At 31.0% G+C, this 23,657-nt stretch overlaps 1 protein-coding gene across 4 annotated transcripts in view; it reads left to right on the top strand.

The window, feature by feature from the left end:
• LOC106478371 (zinc finger protein ubi-d4 B-like) overlaps positions 1 to 23,657 on the top strand; it is a 52,906-nt gene that overhangs the window by 20,374 nt on the left and 8,875 nt on the right. For 3 of the 4 annotated variants that reach the window (XR_002609903.1, XM_022382012.1, XM_022382019.1), the window contains exons 5-6: positions 3,324 to 3,560; positions 17,613 to 17,747. Coding sequence is in view for 3 of the 4 variants with exons in the window: in XM_022382012.1 (XP_022237720.1) it covers positions 3,324 to 3,560; positions 17,613 to 17,747 (372 nt within the window). In the remaining variant the exon portion in view is untranslated. The remainder of the gene's footprint in view (positions 1 to 3,323; positions 3,561 to 17,612; positions 17,748 to 23,657) is intronic. The other variant, XM_022382014.1, reaches the window with a different exon arrangement.

The raw sequence follows: 23,657 nt of genomic DNA, 5'->3' as shown, positions 1-23,657 counted from the left end.
CTTTCATTCTAGAATGAACACAAATTATGACATGAAAACACAAATGTTTAGACTAAATAGCTTAAATCTCATAACATTATACATTTATATATATTTATTATTTTTATTATATTGACCTTTCAGCCGTACCTGGCTAAAAATACAGAAGTTAGAATGATGCGGCACACGTGCACTCATGTTACTGTATTCAATAACATAAAACTGACCTTTGGTCTTTACAAAGTAACCTGTCTTGGCTGTGTTTTAGTAGACTAGTACTTTGTAAAATACAGTCACATTTCAATTATTATACATTATATATGTATATAGATTATTGCTATTTAGAAATAAGTTCTTTAACTTATTTTTCTTAAAACACAGAACAGTAAATAAAGAACTAAAGCAAACAATTATCTCTTTTTGTTACAACCTTTGTACTCGGTTGCTGCTTGACATAGGTTGCTAAGCCTTTAAAAATTTTGCACGTGGAGGATATAAAACAAAATAATTTTTTTTTAGGTTTTATATATATATATATATATACTGTTGAATAACCAAACAATCATAAATTAATATATTGATACCACAGAACTCAATTACAATTTATCAATTTTAGTAACAAGGCTGTATTTGGGTCTAAAAATATAAGAAATTTCGAGTAGACTAAAGACTTGACTTACCTCTATGCCATCATGTATAGAGAGAAAGATATAATGACTTTATATTTGAAAATGGCTGAGAAAGCCACTAGGGGGCATTCTGAGCTTTCAATTGGTTATTCTTGTTATATATAGAAGTAAGTATATATAAGGGAGCATTTCCAAAAATGGAAAGAGGTAGGTGGTGAACTACAGTTTTTGATTTATTACATGAACAATATCTTAAGAAGAAGAAAAGATAAGACATCCTTATTTTATATTCTAGCTTGTCAATATTGGTAATTTGAGCTTCTAATTTGTACGAAACTATAGACTTAGTATTTTGACTTCACAAATATCTCATTTGAACCAGTGCTGCATTCAACATACCACAGGACACACAACAATTGATGTTTATCTGTGTTTTTTTATATTTACTTTTAAATTAATAAATTGAGCAATGTATAGTACAAAAATTTGAATTATAATCCACAGTTTGATACCAAACTTATTGAAATAGATTCATGAAATAGTAGTTCAATAATATTTCAAATGTGAGTAAATAGACGAGATGACATGGCTTTTCATCCGTGACCCTTCTCGAAAGGGTTAAGTGCTTTCAATAGGAGTATTCAGAATTTGCTGATTTTTGTGCTCATTAGCAATGATAAAACTGCATACTGGGGTTTTGTTACAGCTTTTATTGGCATATTCATGCATAATATGTGTAAAATCCTAATTGCAGTATTTGTCATTTATTGTATTATTGATTTCATGTCAATCTTGAATAGATATGTTCCTAATTTACATTCTGAATAGAATTTTGGGACATAACCACTTTCGGATCACCACTAACCTTGTTATTATAATTTCACTGAATTGGCAAGCAATTGTGCTTGTTTTTTCAAATTAAATGATACACTGTGATCCAACATTCTGTTATACAGTCATTTTCAGCTGAAATTGTGCCTAAATAAATTACTTGAAACATATATATATTCTATAAACTTTTTTCTGGTGCTAGGCATATGAAAGTATTTTGTGCATAGGTTGAGTACATTATATTGAAATGATTTGAGCCCCATAATGTTGTTATATTCTATGTTGCCACATCTAGTCATGCTCTATCTAATGACCATGCATCTTGACAATATCCCTGCAATGTAGTTTCCACTGCAAAAGACTTTCATGTGGCTGTCATATCCAATATGCACCACCCTATTGCGATGTACTTTCCATAAACCATCTAGTGTAAAAGATGATGGTTTCCCAATGCTCCTTTCAACAGACCAATTGCTCAGAAATCCATAGGTGCTACATCTGGCAACTTGGCTGGTATGTTTCATGTAGGATAACTGGAATACCTGTTTCATTCTCCAACTGCAGTAGTTGGACAGATATGTTGTGCAAGCAACTTGTGTACACGTGAACAATGTTGCTTTTTCAGGCAGAGATCATATTTTGGTTGTGTTACATACTGTTGCTCAGAGCACATGGATGGCTTTTGTCTTTGTGTTCATGGATTCTCAAATTTTGCAAGACACCACACTGCTTAATACAGATGGTTTATGACTCATTGCATGTCTCTTTGTGGATGACCCTGGTGTCCAGAGTGGATCCATATTCCTTTGTTTTCCAATGCCATTATATTCAAGGGATATGCTAATCTTAGAAGTCATAAATCCTCTATCTAAAAATGTATTTTTGAGTTTAGTGATATATTTTCCATGGATGGTGTTCCATGAAATGCAAAGTGTCAAAATGTAGTTTTGGTACATCCTGGTCCACTGCAACTTTATATTGGCTATGTTTGTCACATGACTTGTTGATTTGCATATTAAAAATCATTTTAATACAGTGTTCTCAACATTATATATTTAAAGCATTTTTATTTATTACTATAGGTAAAGCTCGTGAATTAACATTGATTTAACTGTATTATAAATTGGATGTGGAAATTTTATTCAATGCTTAATATATCTTGATTTATTTTTCTGTTTTAGTATTACATGATTATTCTCATTTCTGTGTAATTTTTGGTTAAATACTGTGTTGTTCTGATTAATGAATAATATCTTAAATGTAGTCTCTAAAACTTTGTTTTAGAAACTATGTGCTTGTTTGTTTCAGTATATATTTCATGATGAAATGGATGTACACACAACAAATTGGTTTTATCTGTTTAATGTTATACATTTTAAGTAAAGAGTCCACAGTATTTGTTAACCGGTTGACTTCAAATTTTATATATTTTTTTTGACAAACAGTAGTGCTGTATATAATTACTCAACAATCTTCCCTCAGTGAATACTGAACTGAAGGCTGAGAAGTAGATTGGGACTTAGTTATAATATCACATATTTACGAATTAGAATTTAGACTGAAGTAAAAATTATATATTCAATATTAATATATTTTAATCAGTAGGAAGTAATTTTGCATATTATTAAAATTAGCAAAGGCAACTTTTGTCACAATAGAAAGTGGAAAAATGTCCTAGTGGGAACATAACAGTAATTAACTGCTTTTTACCAAAATGTGTTAAAATATAATAACTTTTACAAAAGAAAACAACAACTATAATAACAATAAAAGGTTATTTGTCTTTTTGAAGATTCGGGGTATCACATGTAAATTTTGCATCAAATTATAATAATTTTGTATTTATGATATCAGGTGGTTGAAAAGACTCAATTTCCATTTTAGTTTGTGGTGCCCGCTATAAGACGAGACCTGGATTGTCTTATCATTACACACACAGCCACAACAATAGCTCTGACACTGCAGAAGAAGAACCAAGCTATGTTCCTCCAAAAGCGGCACTGTCATCTTCACTTTCTCACTCTCCTTCTTCCTCTACGGGAACACCGGCAGATGACCCGCTGGCAGGTTTGAGGAAATTTCAGGACAGCTTCTTGTCCTTCCTAAACAGCCCAAGTAATGGTACGGCAGACATTCGCTTCCCATTTCTTCTCCCCTTTTCAGCATCGTAACCTCTATTTGGTTAGGTATTTCTTGCTGATTTTTGTTTCGATACATGAGCCTAACACTTTTTTTTTTTGTTGTTTCTGCACCCATTAATTTTTCTTTAGTTTGTATAGAGGTACAGTAAACTGTTATAACATTTTGTTAAAATACATGTCTGATGTTTATGTTAAGATATATCTTTTATAAGAAACTATTCAATATTTACAATTATGGTACATTAATTGAAGCCTGAATGAGTTTGAAATTCATTGAGTGTAAATTTGTCTTGTGTTTGCATGTATTTATTTCTTTAATAAAATAACTTGCATCTTTCTTAAATTTTAGCAGCCCTGGTATTTTCAACGAATTTTTACTTACCTAAGGTAGGAGTATTATGTTAGAAGCTCAAAACAAAGGTAATGTAACAGTTTTGGATTAACAGATATAAAACAAATTTCAGAAACACTGTTTCACATACAACATTTTACATTCGTATGAAATTTTATGTTTTGTACACCAAACTTTGTTGAAATTATAAAATGTTTTGGATTCCAAGTACACTGTATTTGATTAATGTATACAGAATTAAGGTAATCAAAGTTATACTAGTTCTACTGTCACATTCTGTATTTTTTCTTATCAGTTATAACAGAATCCTAGCAGTTTCAAGTAACTTCTTATTTTGAAATATATTTTATCTTTTTCATTTATCACATGAAATGTATCTTTCACAACCAAGGCCAATGTTTTTGATGATGCTTGCTTTGCCATAATTCCAAGTTAATGTTATTATTGTAGTATCTGTAATTTAAAACATACAGTCAAAATATTAAAACAAATATATAAAAAACAACCACTATTGTGCAGGGTTTGAATACATTTCCTTTTAATAATTTGCCTTGTTTGTTGTCTGAGTCAGTAGAATAGACTTCTAGTAGGTAAATGTAAAAGTAGACTTATCTTTTGATTCAAAAATCAAAATATCAATTTAGGAAGTTATTTGGGATGAAAAATATCTGCTTTGTATACAAAATATTGGTTATAATACATTTTGCTGGATATGCAGTAATTATATTAAATGGATTATGTTCTGTAACTGTCGGAAAAAATTACAAACTTTGTTAATAACATGAACTGTTGGTGGAGGTATCCTGTCAGTTACTATCAATAGTCAGTATCTTATGTACTCTCATATAATAAATAGTTAGGTAACTTTTAGATCTAATCTTTACATAGTATTCTGAACTTATTACACTACATGTGTGCTGTTTTCGTTTCTCTCTCTCTACATTTTGCTCATCAATTGTATTATTGGAAAGGGGTGAAAGGTTTGTTAGTGAGTATGATACTACATCACAGAATTGAGGGAAGGGAAGATGTTTAGTTCATTACAAAATCCATCAATTTTTGGCTATAAAATGTCTGTCAGATAATAATAATAATGTTGCTGGACAAATAATGAATATATAGGCTAATTACAGAAAATGATCAGTCATATCTTGCTCTTAAGCACATCAAGAGAGTGTAGGACAGTATTATTCTGTTTCAAGTTGGCTTGTATTTTAGTGCTTTTCTCTAATTGTTTCACTTATGTGTCAGAATACTTTCTACAACTGTCACAATTTTCTACAACCACTGTATTTAAGTATCATTGTATTTGAAAGGAGAATAAAAATCAGATATTTCTGTAATGAAAAAAGAACCTAAATAAAATAAAAAATGTATAGTAAGTAGAACAACAGTCAGTTGTATTTGTTTTATCATTTCATGTTGTTTAAAATCAAAATTAAATTAATCTGCATATAGAATAAAGTGCATGTATTCATATGCCTTAGAACATTTTTTTTTAGAGATGTTATTTGCCAGTAGAATTTAAGAAGAAAATGCGTAAAGTGAAGCTGTACTGACAACTTACAAGGTAATTTAAGTTTGACATTACTTTGGATCACCTTCTTCAGGTCAGTGGGGTGTGGTAATTTGTTCAAGAACAAAAGATTTTAATCTCATTGGTTGAAAAGCCTGTTACGAGGTGGCTGTTAATTCTATTGGTTGAAGATCTTTTTATATATACATATATATATATATTTTATCATTGCAATTCAGACATTGTTAGTATATGTTCCTTGGTCTCAGTTCAATGCTGGATTTAGGTTTCTGATGTATGTAGTTTCTTTTATTTTTAATTTCTGCCAGTTTTTTCTATGACAACACTGCATTTACTCCCAGTCTATCTTATGTCCCATGTCAGCAGCATGTTCTGAAATGGTGGAGATCTTGGTTTTTCATTAATTGAACATTGTGTCGATGTTCTTTTAATCATTGTCCTAATTGTTGCCTTTTTTCTCCTGTATATTTGTATCCACAGTTGCAAGAAGCTTTATATATTTCTCTATTTGTGAGTTTATCTTTATGCTGTTTGATGTGGGTTAAGAGGTTACTGAGGTATTTGCTGGACTTAAGTTGAACTGCCGGATGAAATCTCTTATGTATTCTTTACACCATATAACTGAGTTTTAGTGGGGAAAAAAAGGTGATGCTTGTTCTTGGTTTTCTACATGGTTCTCTTGAGAATATTTTGGTTTGTATAACTTGTTTGATCATGCTTTTTTGGTATCCAGTGGATTGAAAGGTGGTCTAGTTCCTGATTCCAGGGAGGGTTTTTATCACATACTTTAATTGCTTGGTTGTGGACATAAGTAATAATACTTCGTTTGATGGCTAGTGGATGGTTGGACCTATAGTTGAAATACTTATTGGTATGTGTTGGTTTTATGTAAGTGCTGGTTTTAAAATGACTATCTTGACAGTAAATCGTGATGTCCAGGAAGGAGAAGGGTTTATTTTCTTCAAGTTGAAAGGTGAACTTATTGGTATACTTGGTGGTTAGATGAAATATAAAGATCTATTCTTTGTAAATCATTGGTCCAAATGACAAATGTATCATTTACATGTAGTTTTCAAAGTTTTAAAGGCTGTCAGTTGGGCACAGGACATCATTTCCAAATTTCTTCACTGAGAATGGAGGGAAGACAGGGGAGATCTTTACTAAATCATTATTTTGTTCATAAAATGAGTCTTAAAGATGAAAGTATGTTGTATTTGTACACAAGATCAAAAGTTCCATAATGGTGTCAGCAGATAGCATTGTGCAGGTGGTTAAGGATATACCTTCTAATCTATTGCAGACTTGGAGAAGGATCTCGCGTACTGGAATGTTTGAAAACATGTCTTGTGTGTCAAAACTGGCAAGTATATCACAGAGTTTCACAGGTATTTTGGTTATTTTTCAAACAAAACTCTTAAAACTGCCGCTTGTTGCTGCTTTTGCAGGGCCAAATAATTGGGACTTGGAACTTAGTGATGTAATGACATGATGATTAAATAGTAATGACTATTTAGAAGTACATCAGGTTTATAGATTTTAGTGAGACCATATGTGTGTGGAGGTCTGGAACCTGCTACTTGCAAATTTTTGTAACCTTGCTGGATTTGAAGAAGTTTGATGATTTTGTTGGCCCATTTTTCAGTGTCTAACATAGGGTTTTGGTTCAATTTTCCATATTTTACATTCTGGACTAGATTATGTAGTGTGTCATAATAGGATGGTTTGTTTAATACCATGATGATATCACCTTTATTATGTTTTAGTTGTGTCAAGAATTTTCTTCTCTTCTCTTCCTGAATGCTATTATTTACCATTAGAATAGTCACCTCTCAACCACTGTTTACAAATAATCAATGCAAAATGATAAGTGCCTCAACTACAGGTCCAACCAACTGTTAGCCGTCAAACAAAGTATTATCTTGTCTCTCTATAACAGAGCAGCTAAAGTATGTGATGGAACCTTCCTGTACTCATAGATTAGACACATTGAAACCACCTTCCGATCCACGTGATCAGACAAGCTTTACAAACCATAAGAATCTTGAAAGATTTATCCAAAAACCAAGAACAAACATCACTCTTCTTTTTATACAAAGATTCACTTATATAGTGCAAAATGCAAGAAATTTCAAGTGCAATTTTGACCTATGTTTTGTAAAGCCTTTAGTAACCTCAACCCATGACAAACAGCCTAAAGATAAATTCACAACTAAAGAAGTAATATACAAAACACTGTACTCATGGAGAAAAATACATAGAAGAAACAGGCAGATGTTTAAAGCAACAATTAAAAGAACATCAAAATGCTGTTCAATCATTTCAGAACATGTTGACAAGGGAAATAAAATAAGCTGAGATAAAATGCATCGTTATTGAACAGAAAAAAAAAACCTGAAAAAAGAAAAAAAAAGATGTATACATTAAAAACCTAAATTGAGCAATGAACTGAAATTAATAAACAGAAATTGATAATATCTAGATTGCACTGATAACAAAACCAGTCATTCATATGACAGGATCTTCCACTAATAAGAATCAAAAGCCAATCACAGTAACAGGTTTCCTGATCAATAAGATTCAAATACTTATTGAAAACTTTTGTTTTGTTCTTGAACAAACTCCACACATTACCATGCCATACTGACCTAATGAAGGAAGACAAAGATGATCCAAAAAGTCGTTCAACGTAAATTACCTGGCCACTTGTCCATATAACTTCACTTTGCACATTTTGCTATCATACTTTTACCTATCAGAATCAGTGATTACATTAATGAGAGTGGCTTTTTTTACACCAAGTTTTAAGTTTGGTGTCAACTGAAAATATTTTAAATATTTTAACATTAAACATGACAAGCTGGATATATAGAGATTTTCCAAAATCATTTCTTTCAAATTTTAAGTGGGAGTTTTTGGAAACAAAGTCAATCCTTCTTTTTGAAAAAATAGCTAATATTACTAGTATTTTTGAACATATGTACAAATTGATCAACTTGCTGTTCTTTACATAATTGTATTGATGATCTTAAGATTGGATAACCTCACTTTAATGTAAGTTATTTTGGTTTAGGATTCTGTTGTTGTTTTTTTCATAAACTTCTCAGTTAGTGATGTGGCAAAAGAGTGGCATGGATTATTTAGTTTTATCATCCATTTGGCTAGAAAGAACAAATTTGTTGGAATGCATGATATGTTTGACTTATTGTTTGAAGAAGCTACCCAACAAGTCTTCATAACCTTAGGAGTGTTTGCAGTTTAAGTACTACACGAGATTAAACACAGCAAGTGTATTGAACATCTTTGTTGTACTAACTCTTGTGATAAACCTTCCATTCAAAAATGTACTTTATTATTAAATTATAATTTTGAGTGAGAAGTTAGACTCCAATTTAAAGAGAAAAGTTCACAGTGAAAAATAAGCAAACTGATAATAATAACTAGAAGCCTTTGTAAAGATATTTCAAAGTATGTTCATGTGGAAAACTGGTTTTGTGTAGAAATACAAATTGGAAAGGTGAACAGTGCTTGCATTAAAGAGAAATAAATAACTTAATATCAAAGAAAAAATAAATACAGTATCAAAAAACTACAGAAGATTTCTTGGACACACAATAACAATATTTATAGAACTAGACCTGGCATATTTATTTAACAGAATGATTTGAGTACATTGCTATTTTTTAATAAAAATTCACCTTAAATTTTATCTATATTTTTAAGAGGAGATACTTTATGTTGATTATTTTGTTTAAACATTAATTCTGTCATACATTATTGAAGGTACTGTTGGTGTATTATTTTGTAAAACTTGCCATATTGTTGATTAGCTTTCTTTTTCTTCCTTTTTAAAAATATATTTTGAATAAGGAAACAAGGTCTGCAAGTGCAAGCATGCCACTCCATAGTGTTTTGATGTAGCAGCATCATTTTAGACTGGTTTTGAAATTCATTCTGTTATTTGTAAATGATGTTTAAATAAATACTTGGTTTTCTGGTATATCTTGGTGACATGCTGTAAAGCACCTACTTTCACATTAGTGCGTACAAGATGTAACACAAGTTAAGCCTACTATATGCTTGTTTTTGTTTTCATGAAAATTGTTGACATAACACTAATGCATGTTAACATAGATACATATTTGCATGTATTATTATTATTATGACTGTTTCAAATCCAGTTTTAATAGCTCTTGTTTGTGATTCTTAATTTCAAAATACTTATTTTTTTTGTTGCTTCTCAGAATGTTAGATTATCAGTTTTTAACTATTAAAAGAAATAGCTTTTTTTTTGAAAATTGTTGACATAACACTAATGCACGTTAACATAGATACATATTTGCATGTATTATTATTATTATTATAACTGTTTCATATCCAGTTTTAATAGCTCTTGTTTGTGATTCTTATTTTCAAAATACTTGTTTTTTTGTTGCTTCTCAGAATGTTAAATTATCAGTTTTTAATTACTTTTAAAAGAAGTAGCTTTGAAAGTAAGAGAGCAAACAAAACTTACCTGGACATTTTGAACATACAATCTTTAGGATCAGGTGAATCAGGTTTCTGTTTGGCTGTTAAATTACTCAAATTTCTCTTTTGTGAAAATCTAAATGAACTTTTAAGGGGATGCTGGACTTTGATAATCATCCTGTTAAGTTAGAAACGGAAGTGAATGTCTGCTCAGTACCAAAGAACTTAATGTATTCCTCCTTGTCTTGCACATGACCATTTATCTGGTTTTTACTTCACTTTTTTCTATGGCTTGTGTTTCTAATAGTAATTTGTTGTTTTGTTAAACATTGTATAAGTAATAATGATTTTTCTCCTTAATCCCATTCTGTATTTATGATGTAAAATTCCTGTTTTATTTTACACTATGTACTACTTTGTGCTTTTGTTCTTGTGTTATATATATTTCATGTTATGTTCATGCCTTGCAACACATTGTGTCAGCACTATTCAATCCATGCTTGTTTTGTGCTGTTTAACTGTGGTAGTGTCAGCTTATAATACATTGGTTTGAGAAGTTAGGTTATGATTACTTTTTACTTTCTGTGTATGCAGGTTATTTCGTAGGGTTTAGCTTATTTTCACAGATTGCAGGGTAGGTATTGTTTTAAAAGTGAATCTCTAATATATAGGTAAAGCAATTAAGTTAAATGTGCTATTGAAAGTTAGTTTTAGGCACAAACTATTTTTTTCTATTAAACCTTACAGAGATGTGTAGATAAAGAGTTTACATTCAGTAAAGTACTGACTTTGGAGTGTTATATAAAGTGTCACATAGAAATGAATCTGTGATTTATGATGCATCAGTGTTGGACTTGATGTTTTTGATGCTATTAAATTTTAGTCTGCATTTTTTGTATGTTAAAATGAAGATGTGTGTAAGTTTTATTTGGTAAATTTGTTTAACAAAAAAAGCTGATTGATGCATTTTGTGGCAGTAGTTTTTATTCCGGCTAAAGAGCCACACCCCGTCACACCAAACATGCTCGCCCTTTCAAGCGTGGGGGCACTATAATGTGACGGTCAATCCCACTATTCGTTGGTAAAAGATTAGCCCAAGAGTTGGCAGTGGGTGGTGATGACTAGCTACCTTCCCTCTAGTCTTACACTGCTAAATTAGGGACGGCTAGTGCAGATAGTCCTTGTGTAGCTTTGCGTGAAATTAAAAAAAAAAGAAGAGCCACAATACTAAAATGTGTCATTGGAAGAAGTAAACACTTAGACATGCTTCAAAATGATGATGTATATGTGCTTTATGATGAGATAAGTCAAAAGTTAAACAATAAGAAACTGTTTCTATTTTTATCATACCTCAAGTCTCCAGAAGATCTCACTAAAGTAACTATTTCTTCTGTACATGATGCTAACATACAATTTGTTTTTAGTCAATATGTGATTTAAAACCTTTAATTTACCCCCTTAAACTAAAGTAATTCTCTTTCCTTCTACATGGAGCTCTCCAGTTTTGTTTAAATACACGGTGTTATACTAGTGTTAGGACACTTAAAAATTTGAAATAATAATTAGACTTTGACTACATTTCAAGTTTTTTAATTGTGAAGTATAGTAAAAAGTAATATATATATCTGTCTTTGTTTGGTGTTCCTTATAATATCATTTTGATCATATATTGGCAAAGAACTTATAAACGTATATTAAATTTTAAATAATTAATATAACTATTTAGAATATTAATGTGCATTTATATGATTGAGAAAAAAAACACCTAACCACATTTAAAAAAAAAACCCTGTATATCTAGAACAATATTTCAACTGCTGTTTTTTGTCAGAAATACTAATATAAAGTGTGACGAATGTCTTCAGTTATTGTTTTGAGGTACTGATTGTTATTGTTTATGACAATCCTTTGTATTTTAAAATAAACATTATAGTTATACAGGAATTTGAGTTTGTTATATTAAAATTATTTTGAATATGCAACTCAGTCAGTTACATCCACAGTCGATATAAAGTCGTGGTGAAACAGAATGTATCAGAACTACATTTTGAAATTATTTGGCATTTTGTAGGTAAGGTGACACCACCAAAAATCACTTGCTTTTGGGACGATATGTAGAGGTTGTTTCTGATGCAAAATATTTGCAAGACACAATATAATGTCAAAATATTTTGATTTGATAATTATGTATAAAATAGTTACCTTAACATGTTTTTGAAGAAACAAAACAAAAAAGCATTAGGAATAAGACTTTATGGAATTATATTAGAACAGTAATCCCCCTTCTCCAATTGAGCATGGTCCCAGAAAATTACCTAGCTATTCAGGTTGGTCATGGAATGGGAAAGTTTGGAAACCTATAATCTGTGGTCGTGTAATGACACCTTGTATAAAGTTTTTATACAGAAATTATAATGGGTATTATGTAGTTGTATGAGACTATTCAACCTTCTAAATGTGCATGCCATTCAACATGTCATTATGCATTTGATGTCAGAGTTATCAGCTATTGATTTTTACCCTAAACTGCTGATTTACTGACAGTTCATAATAGAGGAGTGTAAATACCAGATACAGTATATAAGGATACTGGAAAAAACTATAGGTATGCATTTTAGAAGTTCTAGAGGTTATGCAAATGTATATGTAAACTGTAAGACGGACAAAAGCATTTTTATTTTTCGTGTCGACATCACTATTCAGTCTGATTTGTCAGAATCCGAGTCAGACCGACATTGATTCAGAGACATATCTTGAGTACAAATACATTTGTAACACATCTGATTTTTTGTGTACAAGAGAGTTTTAGGTTTTACTAAAAGCTTGCCAAGCTTGATTCTTGGATTTCTATATATAAATAATAAAATACTGACTATTACTCTTCCTCAGTTGTGAGATTAAAAATTTTATGGTGTCTTGCTAAAAATATGGCAAGCAATTGTTATTTTGCATCTCAGTTGAAAGTATTGTAATACTAATTTGTAAAGACTTAAATTTGGCATCGGAAAAGTTATATAATGGTCATTTTTTAATTTTTTTGAGAAATATGATGAAAATTGATTAAATGTGAAAGGAAGGATGTAGTAGTACATGACAAACACTGCTCAATGTATGGTCACATGTTCAGTTATCACATAGCTACAAAAATTCCCATATGTTACAGTAAAGTAATGAAAGGAGTTTTTGTGTAATAATTTTTGTCATAATTGGTTATTTCTAAATGTAACTTAAAAATTATAAATGCTAATTATAACTCATCTTTTAGCTATTGCCTGAAGCTCGGCTTCACACTTTTGAGCAACTTGCAAATGTCCAGTTCTTCCTAAACCATTTGTTGGGTCAACATTGTTCTTCACAAAATTCTTAACATTTAGATATTTTAAATTTCTAACACTTAAGATTAGCTAAAGCATCTTACAAAAAACTTTTGAAAGGAACTGAATTATTTAGTTGAACCTATTGTTGGTTGAAAATGTTGGCTCATATTTAGGATTGTAATATATATATTGAGCAATTTTTGATACTGTTTTTAATGATACAACCCATTTTTACCAGTGTTCTGTTTACCTACAAGACTTATATGACCAGTATAGCCCAATATGACTGGTATTGAGCACTGCATGACAAAATATAGTAAAAAAATTATAATATTTGTAATAATGAAGGTTACTTATCCAATTTTGTTTAAAGTAGGAATTACTTGGGTGTATTTCTCTGATGTTATTTGTGTTGTTTTTTATGACTAGAATATTTGTAATGTCAAAACTTGCTGAGTCTCTTGTTATTTATCCAAAACAGTATTATATATGTAGATAGAAAATGAATAAGCTTTGGCAATAAATATTTATTGATCACATTTTTCTCATTCTTTCATCCTGTATTACTTTATGATGTTACTCATTTCACTCTTTCTCACAAGAAACTTCACTGTCTATTAGTAGCCTCCACTGTTATTCCAGCATGATTCCTGGTTTTTGATAGCTGTTGAAGTCACTTTGTTTTTCCTCAGTGATGGTCTTTCTATCAAGCTATGTGCATCATCATGTACTTCAGATTCTGGCACCATTTAACACATTTTACACTTCAATGTCTTGGAGGCTTGATGCAACTTTTATCCTTTTTACTTCCTAGTTTAAAATTTTTTGAAGGTTTTTGAACAGAAAAATTTATTATGTTTGTAACAGTGCTTCTACAAAACAAAGGTTCCTGTTCTTCCTTAAACTTTTGTTTTAGCTTTCCAAGTTAAGAAGGACTTTTATGTGAATCTTCTCTTGAGTGTAGTTGTGAAGTTCTTTTGAATAATCTTGCTTGCCACTTGGTTAATTGTTAAGCTAGTTTCACTAGTGAACTCTTTATCAAATTCTTCCCTGTTCAAAATAGTTTAGAGGTGTTTCTACTCCTCCTGAGAAATTAACAGTTTTGCTTTTTACTTTCTTATTCAGATGTATAAGTTGTAATGTGATAATTTTTCTTTTCTTTTAAGCTGCATATTCTTTGGATACTTGCCTTGCAGACTCTTTCTACATTAAACAAGCTGTTTCTTTCTATTCACTAATTGCTGAATGTTCTGCATTCTCATGGACTTTTCAATTTGGCTTCTGTCAGATTAGTCTCAGATTACTAGGATATATGTAAATGGCAAGGCTTTTCTGTGTCATCCAGTTCCATTTTAAATTTGTCTTTACACAAGTCGCATATAATTTAAGGTATCCATCTTGTAGGTGTTTCTTCTGTTAATTGAGATGCTTTTTATTTTGTACACATTTTAAGAAACATGATGAGTGAGCTGAAATGGACGGCAACTGTTTGTTGTTAAAAACACAGGTTGTAGAGGACAGTGGTTCAAAAGTCTTCTGTCTTTCATCTTCAGGTAGACCTTAAGATAAAAGATGGAAGACTTTTGAAACATCGTCTTCTACACTTGTGTTTTTTACAACAGGCAGTTGCCATCCATTACAGTTTACACGTCATGAATACTCTGCCTAAACAATCTATAAAAAAATATTTTAAGAATCGTGTTTTTGATTTCATGTGGAGGTGCAAACTTATCTGAGTGTGTCTGAGATATTGATTCATTCCGTGGATTCCTTTTAGATTAAATTGATTTTATGTAATCCAACAGTTTAACAAGAGTTGGTTAGATTTTTTTCTCTCTGTTGTTAAGATTAGAAACAGTTCCAGCAACATGTATTAATTTTTTGGAGATGTGATAAGATTTTATGAAGATGCTGTTACTAAGAAAAGTGAATAGGTATGGAGACTGTTGTCTTTTATCCTCATCTTCCTTATTTTTATTGAGTCAAATGGATAATTGGTTTGTTTTTGTTTTGTTTTTTTATCTCGGCTTCATGGTGTAATTCAGTGAAGTGGATGGCTAGTGTGGACATTGTCATTTTTATATGAATTTCCTGGTTGTACTGAGTAAAGTGGATAGCTGGTGTGGACATTGTTTCTTTTATCTCGGCTTCATGGTGTAACTGAATTAAGGGGATAGTTAGTGTTTACAGCTTATCTGATCCTCCAGGTTTGACTGAATAAAGTTGTTTAACTGACATGATGCTACTGTCTTTTATCTCAGTTTCCTGGTTTAACTGATTAAATTGAGTAGCTGGTGTAAAGCTTGCTACTTATTTGTCACACTTGTCTGGTTTATTAATTGAATAAAGTGGTTAGCTGTTGTGGGTGCTGCTGTATTTTGTTTTCTCTGGTTTTACCGAGTAAATTAGAGAGCTGGTGTGGACATAACTATGTTTTAGCTCTCATTCCTTTAACTAAGATTTGAATTTATCATGTTTCCAGTGTTCTGAATTTAAGTGCGAGTCGGCATATCTGACTATAAGATAATTTTCTTTGCAGTTTCTTCAGTAGCTCTTTAGATGTCCAGATTGATAAACAGTTGACATTCTCTATGTCTTTCGAACTATAAATTTCTGTTCTCAAGATGCATTAGCACGACCTCTTTCTCTGTATGTAATCTTGTCTTTTCCTCATGTCACATGGAATCCATAGTTTCTGGGTTTATTTGCTAAATCACAAGTCTAAGTCTCTTTTTAAATCACCAGTTTACTACCCCATGTAAAACTGAACATCATGCCACCATTATGGCTGTATTACATAGAGAAGTATTTATAAATGAAACTTTAGAAAGACTAATCTTTCTATTGTTCATATTTAAAGTGAAGGTTTTACATATTTCTGAGTTCTACCCATTTTAGTTGAAGTGGGAGGGTATGTGTGTCACTATAACTTTGTAATGAACTAAATATAGATATGAAACACAAAAGTCACTTCCAATTGTGTTTTTTGAATGAAGATTATATTTTGTTCCAGGTGTTCTTTTTTGCATCAAACTTGCACCTCCTTTTCTATCTTGTGTATCCCGCCTCCCATTGGTAGAGGGTTTTTGAATTACTCTAGCAGCCATTCAGATTGGTGGATGGTTTTTGGACTACTATAGCAGTCATTGTGATTTCCTATGAAATATTTTTTTTTCCTTGTATAATACATAGATGTCACCTTCAAGGATCGATTGATTATCTTGTTAGCTCTTCAGTGCTTTTATCCTGAACACTATGAAGTCATTGGCACCTTTTGCATTTTTCGTTTCTTAGTAAGGGATAATTCTTGTTGCTGTTCAAGCTTTCTGATGTAATGTATTTTAGGTTCATTCTTAAAGATGCTTTTCTTATTTTTCCCTATTAGCTATATTTTTATTGTTGGTTTTTTTTTTCACACAGCTCAAGAAGATGTTAAAAAGGTTTTCCATTTCTCTTTTTGTTTTGTGTGTGTATTTGAGAAACTATGCAAGGTTTGACTTTGGTTGTTTTATTCCTATGTTTTGGAATGCACTTTATTTGTTCATCCTTTTTGGTCTTGCTTGTTTTTCTTAAGTTATTCCTATCATTTGGATTAAATTTCCAATTTTGTTCCATGTTTTTCAAAAATAATCTATTTCTGGTTGGTTGACTGAAGTCTTCCCAGTTATGTCACATGGAATCCATTCACTTATTTTCTTTGTATGCAAAAATATGAACTTTTTTGAGCAACTTGTATCTTTTTTTTTTTATACATTCATTATCATAGATTTTCAACATTTTCATTCTGTGCTTCCTGTGGTATTCTGCAGTTCAACTGTAGGTTTTATTCCTTATCACCAGTTTTTAACACCCTTCATTCCATTGAAATGTCATCTGTCTCGTATCTTTTTGAGATGTGGGCAGGTTTACTTGACCAAAACATTGTAGGTTGTTTCCCACACTGATTTTTTAAATGAAAACTAGGTTTTGTTTCCTTGTATACCTATCCACCCATGTTTGGTTTCAGGATTCTAGCTCAGTATGAAATCTATATTTTTAGAATTAAGATGGCATTCACTTATTTCCCCCAAGATAAATACATATTCTTCCTTCCTCTCCATTTTAAGTGCGTCAGAAATGAGCTATTACAATTCATGTTGTACTGCAAGTGTACGTAGAGATGGATAGATTGTGAGAAGGTTTGAAACAAATTGTGTCACAAGAAGGGTCAGGAAGAAAGTGTATGGGACTGATCAGTGACATAGCTTAATGTATATTTATAGATTTTTTAAAATTCATTTCAGTCAATGATTTTTTTTTTATATATTAAAGTGTATTTATTGTGTTCACATAGAGTAGCTTAGAATTGTTTTATTCCAGGTCAGCGAAGTGCATCAGGCAAACCACTTGCTGCTCCTAGTCCTTACTGTGACTTCTGTCTTGGAGATAGTAATGAAAACAAAAAAACCAGACTAGCAGAAGAACTGGTTTCTTGTGCTGATTGTGGTCGTTCAGGTAAGTTGATTTTGGTGTAAAATCTGCAGTTGGTAAGTTTGGAAAATTTTAGTATTCTAAACATAACTAGATGACAAGTGGTATTTCAAACAACTTTTTGTTTGGTTCAACCAGAATTCATTTGATCATTGAGATACATTTTTTGTTGACTTAAAAAACCAGATAACATTTGGTTTTTCAAGTACAATTTTTTTTTACTTAAGTAAGCCATATTTCAGTTGAATCAAGTTAACCCTTTCGCGACAGGCTCGGTATAAAATACACGAGTTTGTATAACATTTGTACATGTTAAGTATTTATACTATAAGTTTTAATACAGTATATGTATCTTCACAATATTCAGTAGACTTTTAGTAAACATTACAAGTCTTTTGTACACAAAAAATCTGATTTTTTAATGAAGTATTTTTACTAAAGATTTGTTTGTGAACATATCGAGTCTGTTTCGTTACTTGTCTGAGTGCAAAGTGGGTTTCATGCTATGATTAAAAAACTATTCTTTGTTCCAAAAAATCTCAAATATCATTTGTGTAATCTATAAAACTTCCTAAATACATTTCAAACATTTGTTTTCAGTAAAACTATATTTTATCTGTTATTTTCTCTACTCTAACTCTATATACGGGGTTGGTCAATTTGACCAACCTCGTAACCACCATAAAAATTTCGGAAATAAATATAAATTATGCTTTTTTTCTTTCTAGAATGACTGCGAATTATAACACGAAAATACAAATGTTTAGTCTAAATAGGTTAAATCTCATAAAATAAAACATTTATATATATATATTTATCATTTTTATTATAGTAACCTTCCAGTCATGCCTGGCTAATATTACAGAAGCTGCAATCACATGGTGCACATGCACTCATGTTACCGTATTCAAGAATATAAAACTGGTATTTAGAAAGTGACCTGTCATGGCTGTTTTGTAGTGGACTAGTATTTTGTAAAATAGTCACATTTCAGTTATAATACATTAATACTATGTACAAATAAGCTCTTAAACTTATTTTTCTTAAAACATAGAACAGTAAATAAAGAAGTATAGCAAACAATTATCTCTTTTAGTTACGAACTTTGTACTTGGTTGCTGCTTGCTGTAGGTTGCTAAGCTGATATCAAATTATTCACATGGAGGACGTGAAACAAAATAATTTTTTTAAAATTTTATATATACATTTTGAAATAACCAAAAATCATAAATTACTATATCAATACCATAGGGTTCCACTACAATTTACCAAGTTTAATAACTATACTGTATTTGGATCTAGAAAAATATGAAATTTCTGGCTCACTAAAGTCTTACCTCACTGCTTGAAATCTTGCATAAAAAGAAATAATTTGCTGACCTAATACTTCAAAGACACTGATGAAGCCACAAGGGGGACATTTTGAGCTTTCGATTGGTTATTCATACATCATAGACAGAAGTATGTGTAAATAAGCAAGTGTTTCCAAAAATGGAGAGTTAGGCAAGGCCACTGTGTTTGATTCAGTAAATGTAGCAATATCTCAGAAAATAGAAAATATAGGAGGTTCTTATTTTATATTCTAGCTTGTCAGTATTGGTAATTTGAGTTCCTAATTCACAAGAAACTATAGACTTTGTATTTGGTCATCACAAAAATCTAATTTGAATCAATACTGCATTCAACATACCACATGACACACAAAATTCGATATTTAGGTGTTTTTTATATTTACATTTAAATTAAGAAATTAACTAATGTATAATACTAAAATCTGAATTATAATCTACAATTTGATACCAAACTTGTTGACATAAATTCATAAAATGTAGTTCAATGAGATTTCAAATGCGAGTAAACAAACGTGATGACATGGCCTTTGACCCGTGACCCATGTTGATAGGGGTAAGTAGTACTTTATGCTATCTACAAGTATAAAGATTAACAGCTTTATAAGCACAAATTAAGTTACAAAGAACAAACAAAAATATGAAGTTGATTATCCCAACTAGTTTTGACATACTGTACGTCATTTTCAAGGGTATACTGCATGTTTGTGTGAACAATGAAATCTTGCATATGTTATTTTGTAAGTCTGATTTCTTCATACATATTCCTTGTAAAAATATTTTCCATAATGGATTAATTTGAAAGCCCATATCATTGTTTATGAGTCTGTCTACATTCTTGTATATTTCAATAGCTTCTATAATATTTCTTTGGGGAAAATATTTAGGTTCTTCAGTGAATTTTGTTTCTGTGAATTTGATTATGTGACCATTTTGTTATACACAAGTGACAATGGTTAATTTTTTTATTTCCAAATGGTGGCAATGAGTTTTATGTTCTTTTATATTTACATTTAACAACCATTTAGCTTGATCTATATATACTTTGTTGCATGAGCATTGGATCGAATATATTTCTTGTTTATGGAAACTGTTGATGGGGTCTTTCCCTTTATTTAGTTTACTTGAAATTTTTCCAATAGGTTTGATTTAGTTGTTATTCAATAATGTAACTATTTTATTTGAGATTTTCAGGTAATAATGTAAAAATGTAGGTGGGTTTGATTTTGTTTCTTTCACATTATTTCCTTGGCTTTGTTTATAAAACTTTTTTTGATTTTGTAAAACAACCTGTTGATTAAATTGGTATCAAATCCTTGTGATACAACAACATTTCAGCAAGCTTTAAATATTATTAAGAAACCTGTATCACAGATGCTTTATAATTTAAAGTATAGTAAGAACCAAGTTCTGAAGAAGATATATTTATTGCTAATTCTGTGTGAAGATGAGGATTCAAAATAAAATATTCTAACTTCCCTTTGTTGTGTAATTAAGCATGACAGTTCCATCGTTAGCAGTGGGTTATTGTAATGCCAATAGGTGTACTTAGAACTTACATTTCCAATATGCTGTGCCTTGGATATCTTTTACTATACTTGTGGTTTAATTAGTGAAAAAATTTTAGACACATGCTTTTATTTATTAATGGTGATTGAATAATAAAAATAATAAGCTGTTGTTACCTTGTTTCTCAAAACTTTTGTCAACAGTATTAGGTTGAATCTGTATGTGTATGTGTTTACTGTTTCATGTTAATTGTTTGTGGCAAAGAAATGTTATGGTTTCATTGTTAATGTATAGTTAGAAATATCAAACATTTATTAATGTCTCCACATAGGGAACATTCTTCCTGAAAATTTGTAAATTGCTAATGATGAAGAAGTACTAGAATAATTGTAACTCCAAGATGCTAGACTTGCCGATCATAGAAAAATTGCTTGCTGTGTTTAACTTTGTTTAGCCATGCAATGTGGAATTTAATGTGTTTTAGTAATTATTGAAAAGGAATCTCCTAAGAAACACTACTAAACTAATCAGTTTAAGAATGTGCCGTTCCCCTGACCAAAAATCCTAGTGATACCACTGCAGACACTTCTTGTTAGGAAAGAAAATCTTAAAGGTGTGAAACAAGATATATTAATAACGTGTTATTTACACTTGAATTATTATTGTATTTTAATCTATCTCAAAGACTGCTGATTTTAGTAAGTTCAAAGTAGACTGTGAATCTGAGGGGCCATGGTTTGTCTCCCAATTTTGCAAAATCACATTCGTTACTTTGGGGGTGTGTGTGTGCTCTATAAGAATGATGGTCAAACAAGAGTTGGCAGTTGGTGATATTGACTAGCTGCATACTTTCTAGTCTGTCAATTCAAAATTAGGAATGGTTAGCGCAAATATCCCTTCTGTAGCTTTGTGATAAGATAGAAAAGAAACACACCAACTAAACACCTGGATAATCAGACCACACAGCCCAACTAGAGATGATTTTTTCCTCAAATTTTTTTTAAAAAGTAAAGTTCAAACTAGCTGCCTAATCATTATTTTAAAGTATTAAATAACACATGTTTAAGAATATTTTAACTCTTATTCCTTAATTACAATTATTACCTCTGTGTTATAATTTTTTTAATATGTATTATTTTCATGCTCTCATTTGTATATGTGTGTGTTATTATTGGATTCCAATACGGTATATTACCTTCATTCACACGGATAGCTATTCTCATTCAGTCCTGTCTCCTATATCCAAAAATTTTTTTTTTGCATGCCACAAGCCTTGAACTCCCATGGAAGCCACATTCACCATGGTTCAACTGCATTTTGCATTGTAAATCATCATGCAATAACCCTCCACCTGATGCATGTGACTTCCTCTATTCAATTCTAGTGAACTATCACATCTTGTTAGGTAGTGATCGAGTGCAGACGTTTATCAATTGTACTCTTTTCACATGTTCATTTAACTTTTTTTTTCTTAAATTAGTGATTTACTTGATTTATTCATTTACTGCAGTTAGTTTTCTGTAGTAGTTTGCCACAATAACTTTTTTTATTGATTTTTTTTCTCATTTTTTGACTTCACAGTTTATGATGAATTCCAAAGTTTACAACTTCTGATATTTTTACCACTACTTTGAGTGCCATTACACAAGGGTCTCAACTAAGGATTTTTCAGTTATCATTCTTTGGGAGATTGATCGTTATACGTGTCATCCTTCTCCCGAAAATGTTCATGACAAGGAGGAATTTGACAGCCTTTTTCTCCTCCTAACTATACTGCCTTCCCATGCCTCTCCTACAGAATCTACTAGGCCTAACTCTGCTTTTATGGATACGCTTTCTCAGGTGTCTTCCATTTTCTCATTTTTACCAATTTAATATGACACTGTCCCTTCCTTGTTACATGACACCTGTCCATAGAACACCTTATTTTCCTTCCTTTCTCTGAGGACTGGTGTTAGCATGCCTCATCCTCCATGGACTTATGATCATTGCTTTGGCTTATCAGCTGTATGATCAACCCTTTGTTGACTGATCAACATGTTTATAATGGTCATTTAACTCTTAATGAAGGAAAGTCCACTTTTTGAAAAGGTTCATATTATTAGTTTTTTTTCTGTATCATGATATTAGTGTATGATATACATGCTCAATGTTCCATTTCATTGTAAGCTTATGAGTAGAGAAAGAAATGCTGTATTGACTTCTTAACGAATAAACTAATTTGAATGATTCAGCACCAATCAGTTTGTTCAATGGGATTGATTGGAGATTAAATATAATGACTGGTTTATCTGCATGAGATAGGCTCAGATGGAAATCTACTAAAAATGGAATGGATTAACTTAAGGCTTATTATCAAATGAGATCATATGGTGATATATGAATCTATGAGTGAGGTGTTAAACCTCAAATAATTTCATATTGATTTTGTGGGTTGTTGATTTTTGTTGCTAGTAATTCTGTCTATTTCTGACTTCTATCTACACATCTACTATGTGTGTATCTATATAGACAAAAAATATTTTGTATTTTGTGAATGATCTAAATGTGCTTTTATTATTATTTTGTTTAAGAGAATCATAGACAAGCTGTAATTTCAACAACACTTAACAGCACAACTTTGCACACAATAAATAAATCTAGTAAATCAGTATACAAATATGTTTTCTTCAAAAGAATGTGTGTAATCTCCAGTAATAGACTGTTTTGGGATAGGCCTGAGTGTAGTCTGGTAGTTAGAATATTGGACTGGGTCCCTGAAGTTCTTGGGTTTAAAATGTGGGTGCATATAAGAGTGATAGTCAATTTTACTGTTTGGTTAAAAGTAACAATGGTGCTTCCAATAGTTACCTTCACTCTCTTCAGTTCAAAATCAGGGACGACAAAACCTGAATCATAGGAGGTCTGACCATTTTACCCATTGTTTGCATAAAATGTCATTCAGATGAAAAAACATTGTTTTGGAACAAGTATGGTAATTTCATTTCAATTACTTCAGGTTTTTAAACTATACACCTGGAAAAAAGTTAAGCACCCCCGTGTTTTTTTCAAGTGATTCAGATTCGACGTTCTTGTG

This window comes from Limulus polyphemus, unplaced genomic scaffold (assembly GCF_000517525.1).
Source record: "Limulus polyphemus unplaced genomic scaffold, Limulus_polyphemus-2.1.2 Scaffold10, whole genome shotgun sequence".
Taxonomy (NCBI): Eukaryota; Metazoa; Arthropoda; class Merostomata; order Xiphosura; family Limulidae; genus Limulus; species Limulus polyphemus.
Note: the sequence above shows the minus strand (reverse complement) of the source record. Positions and strands in the feature narration are given on the sequence as shown.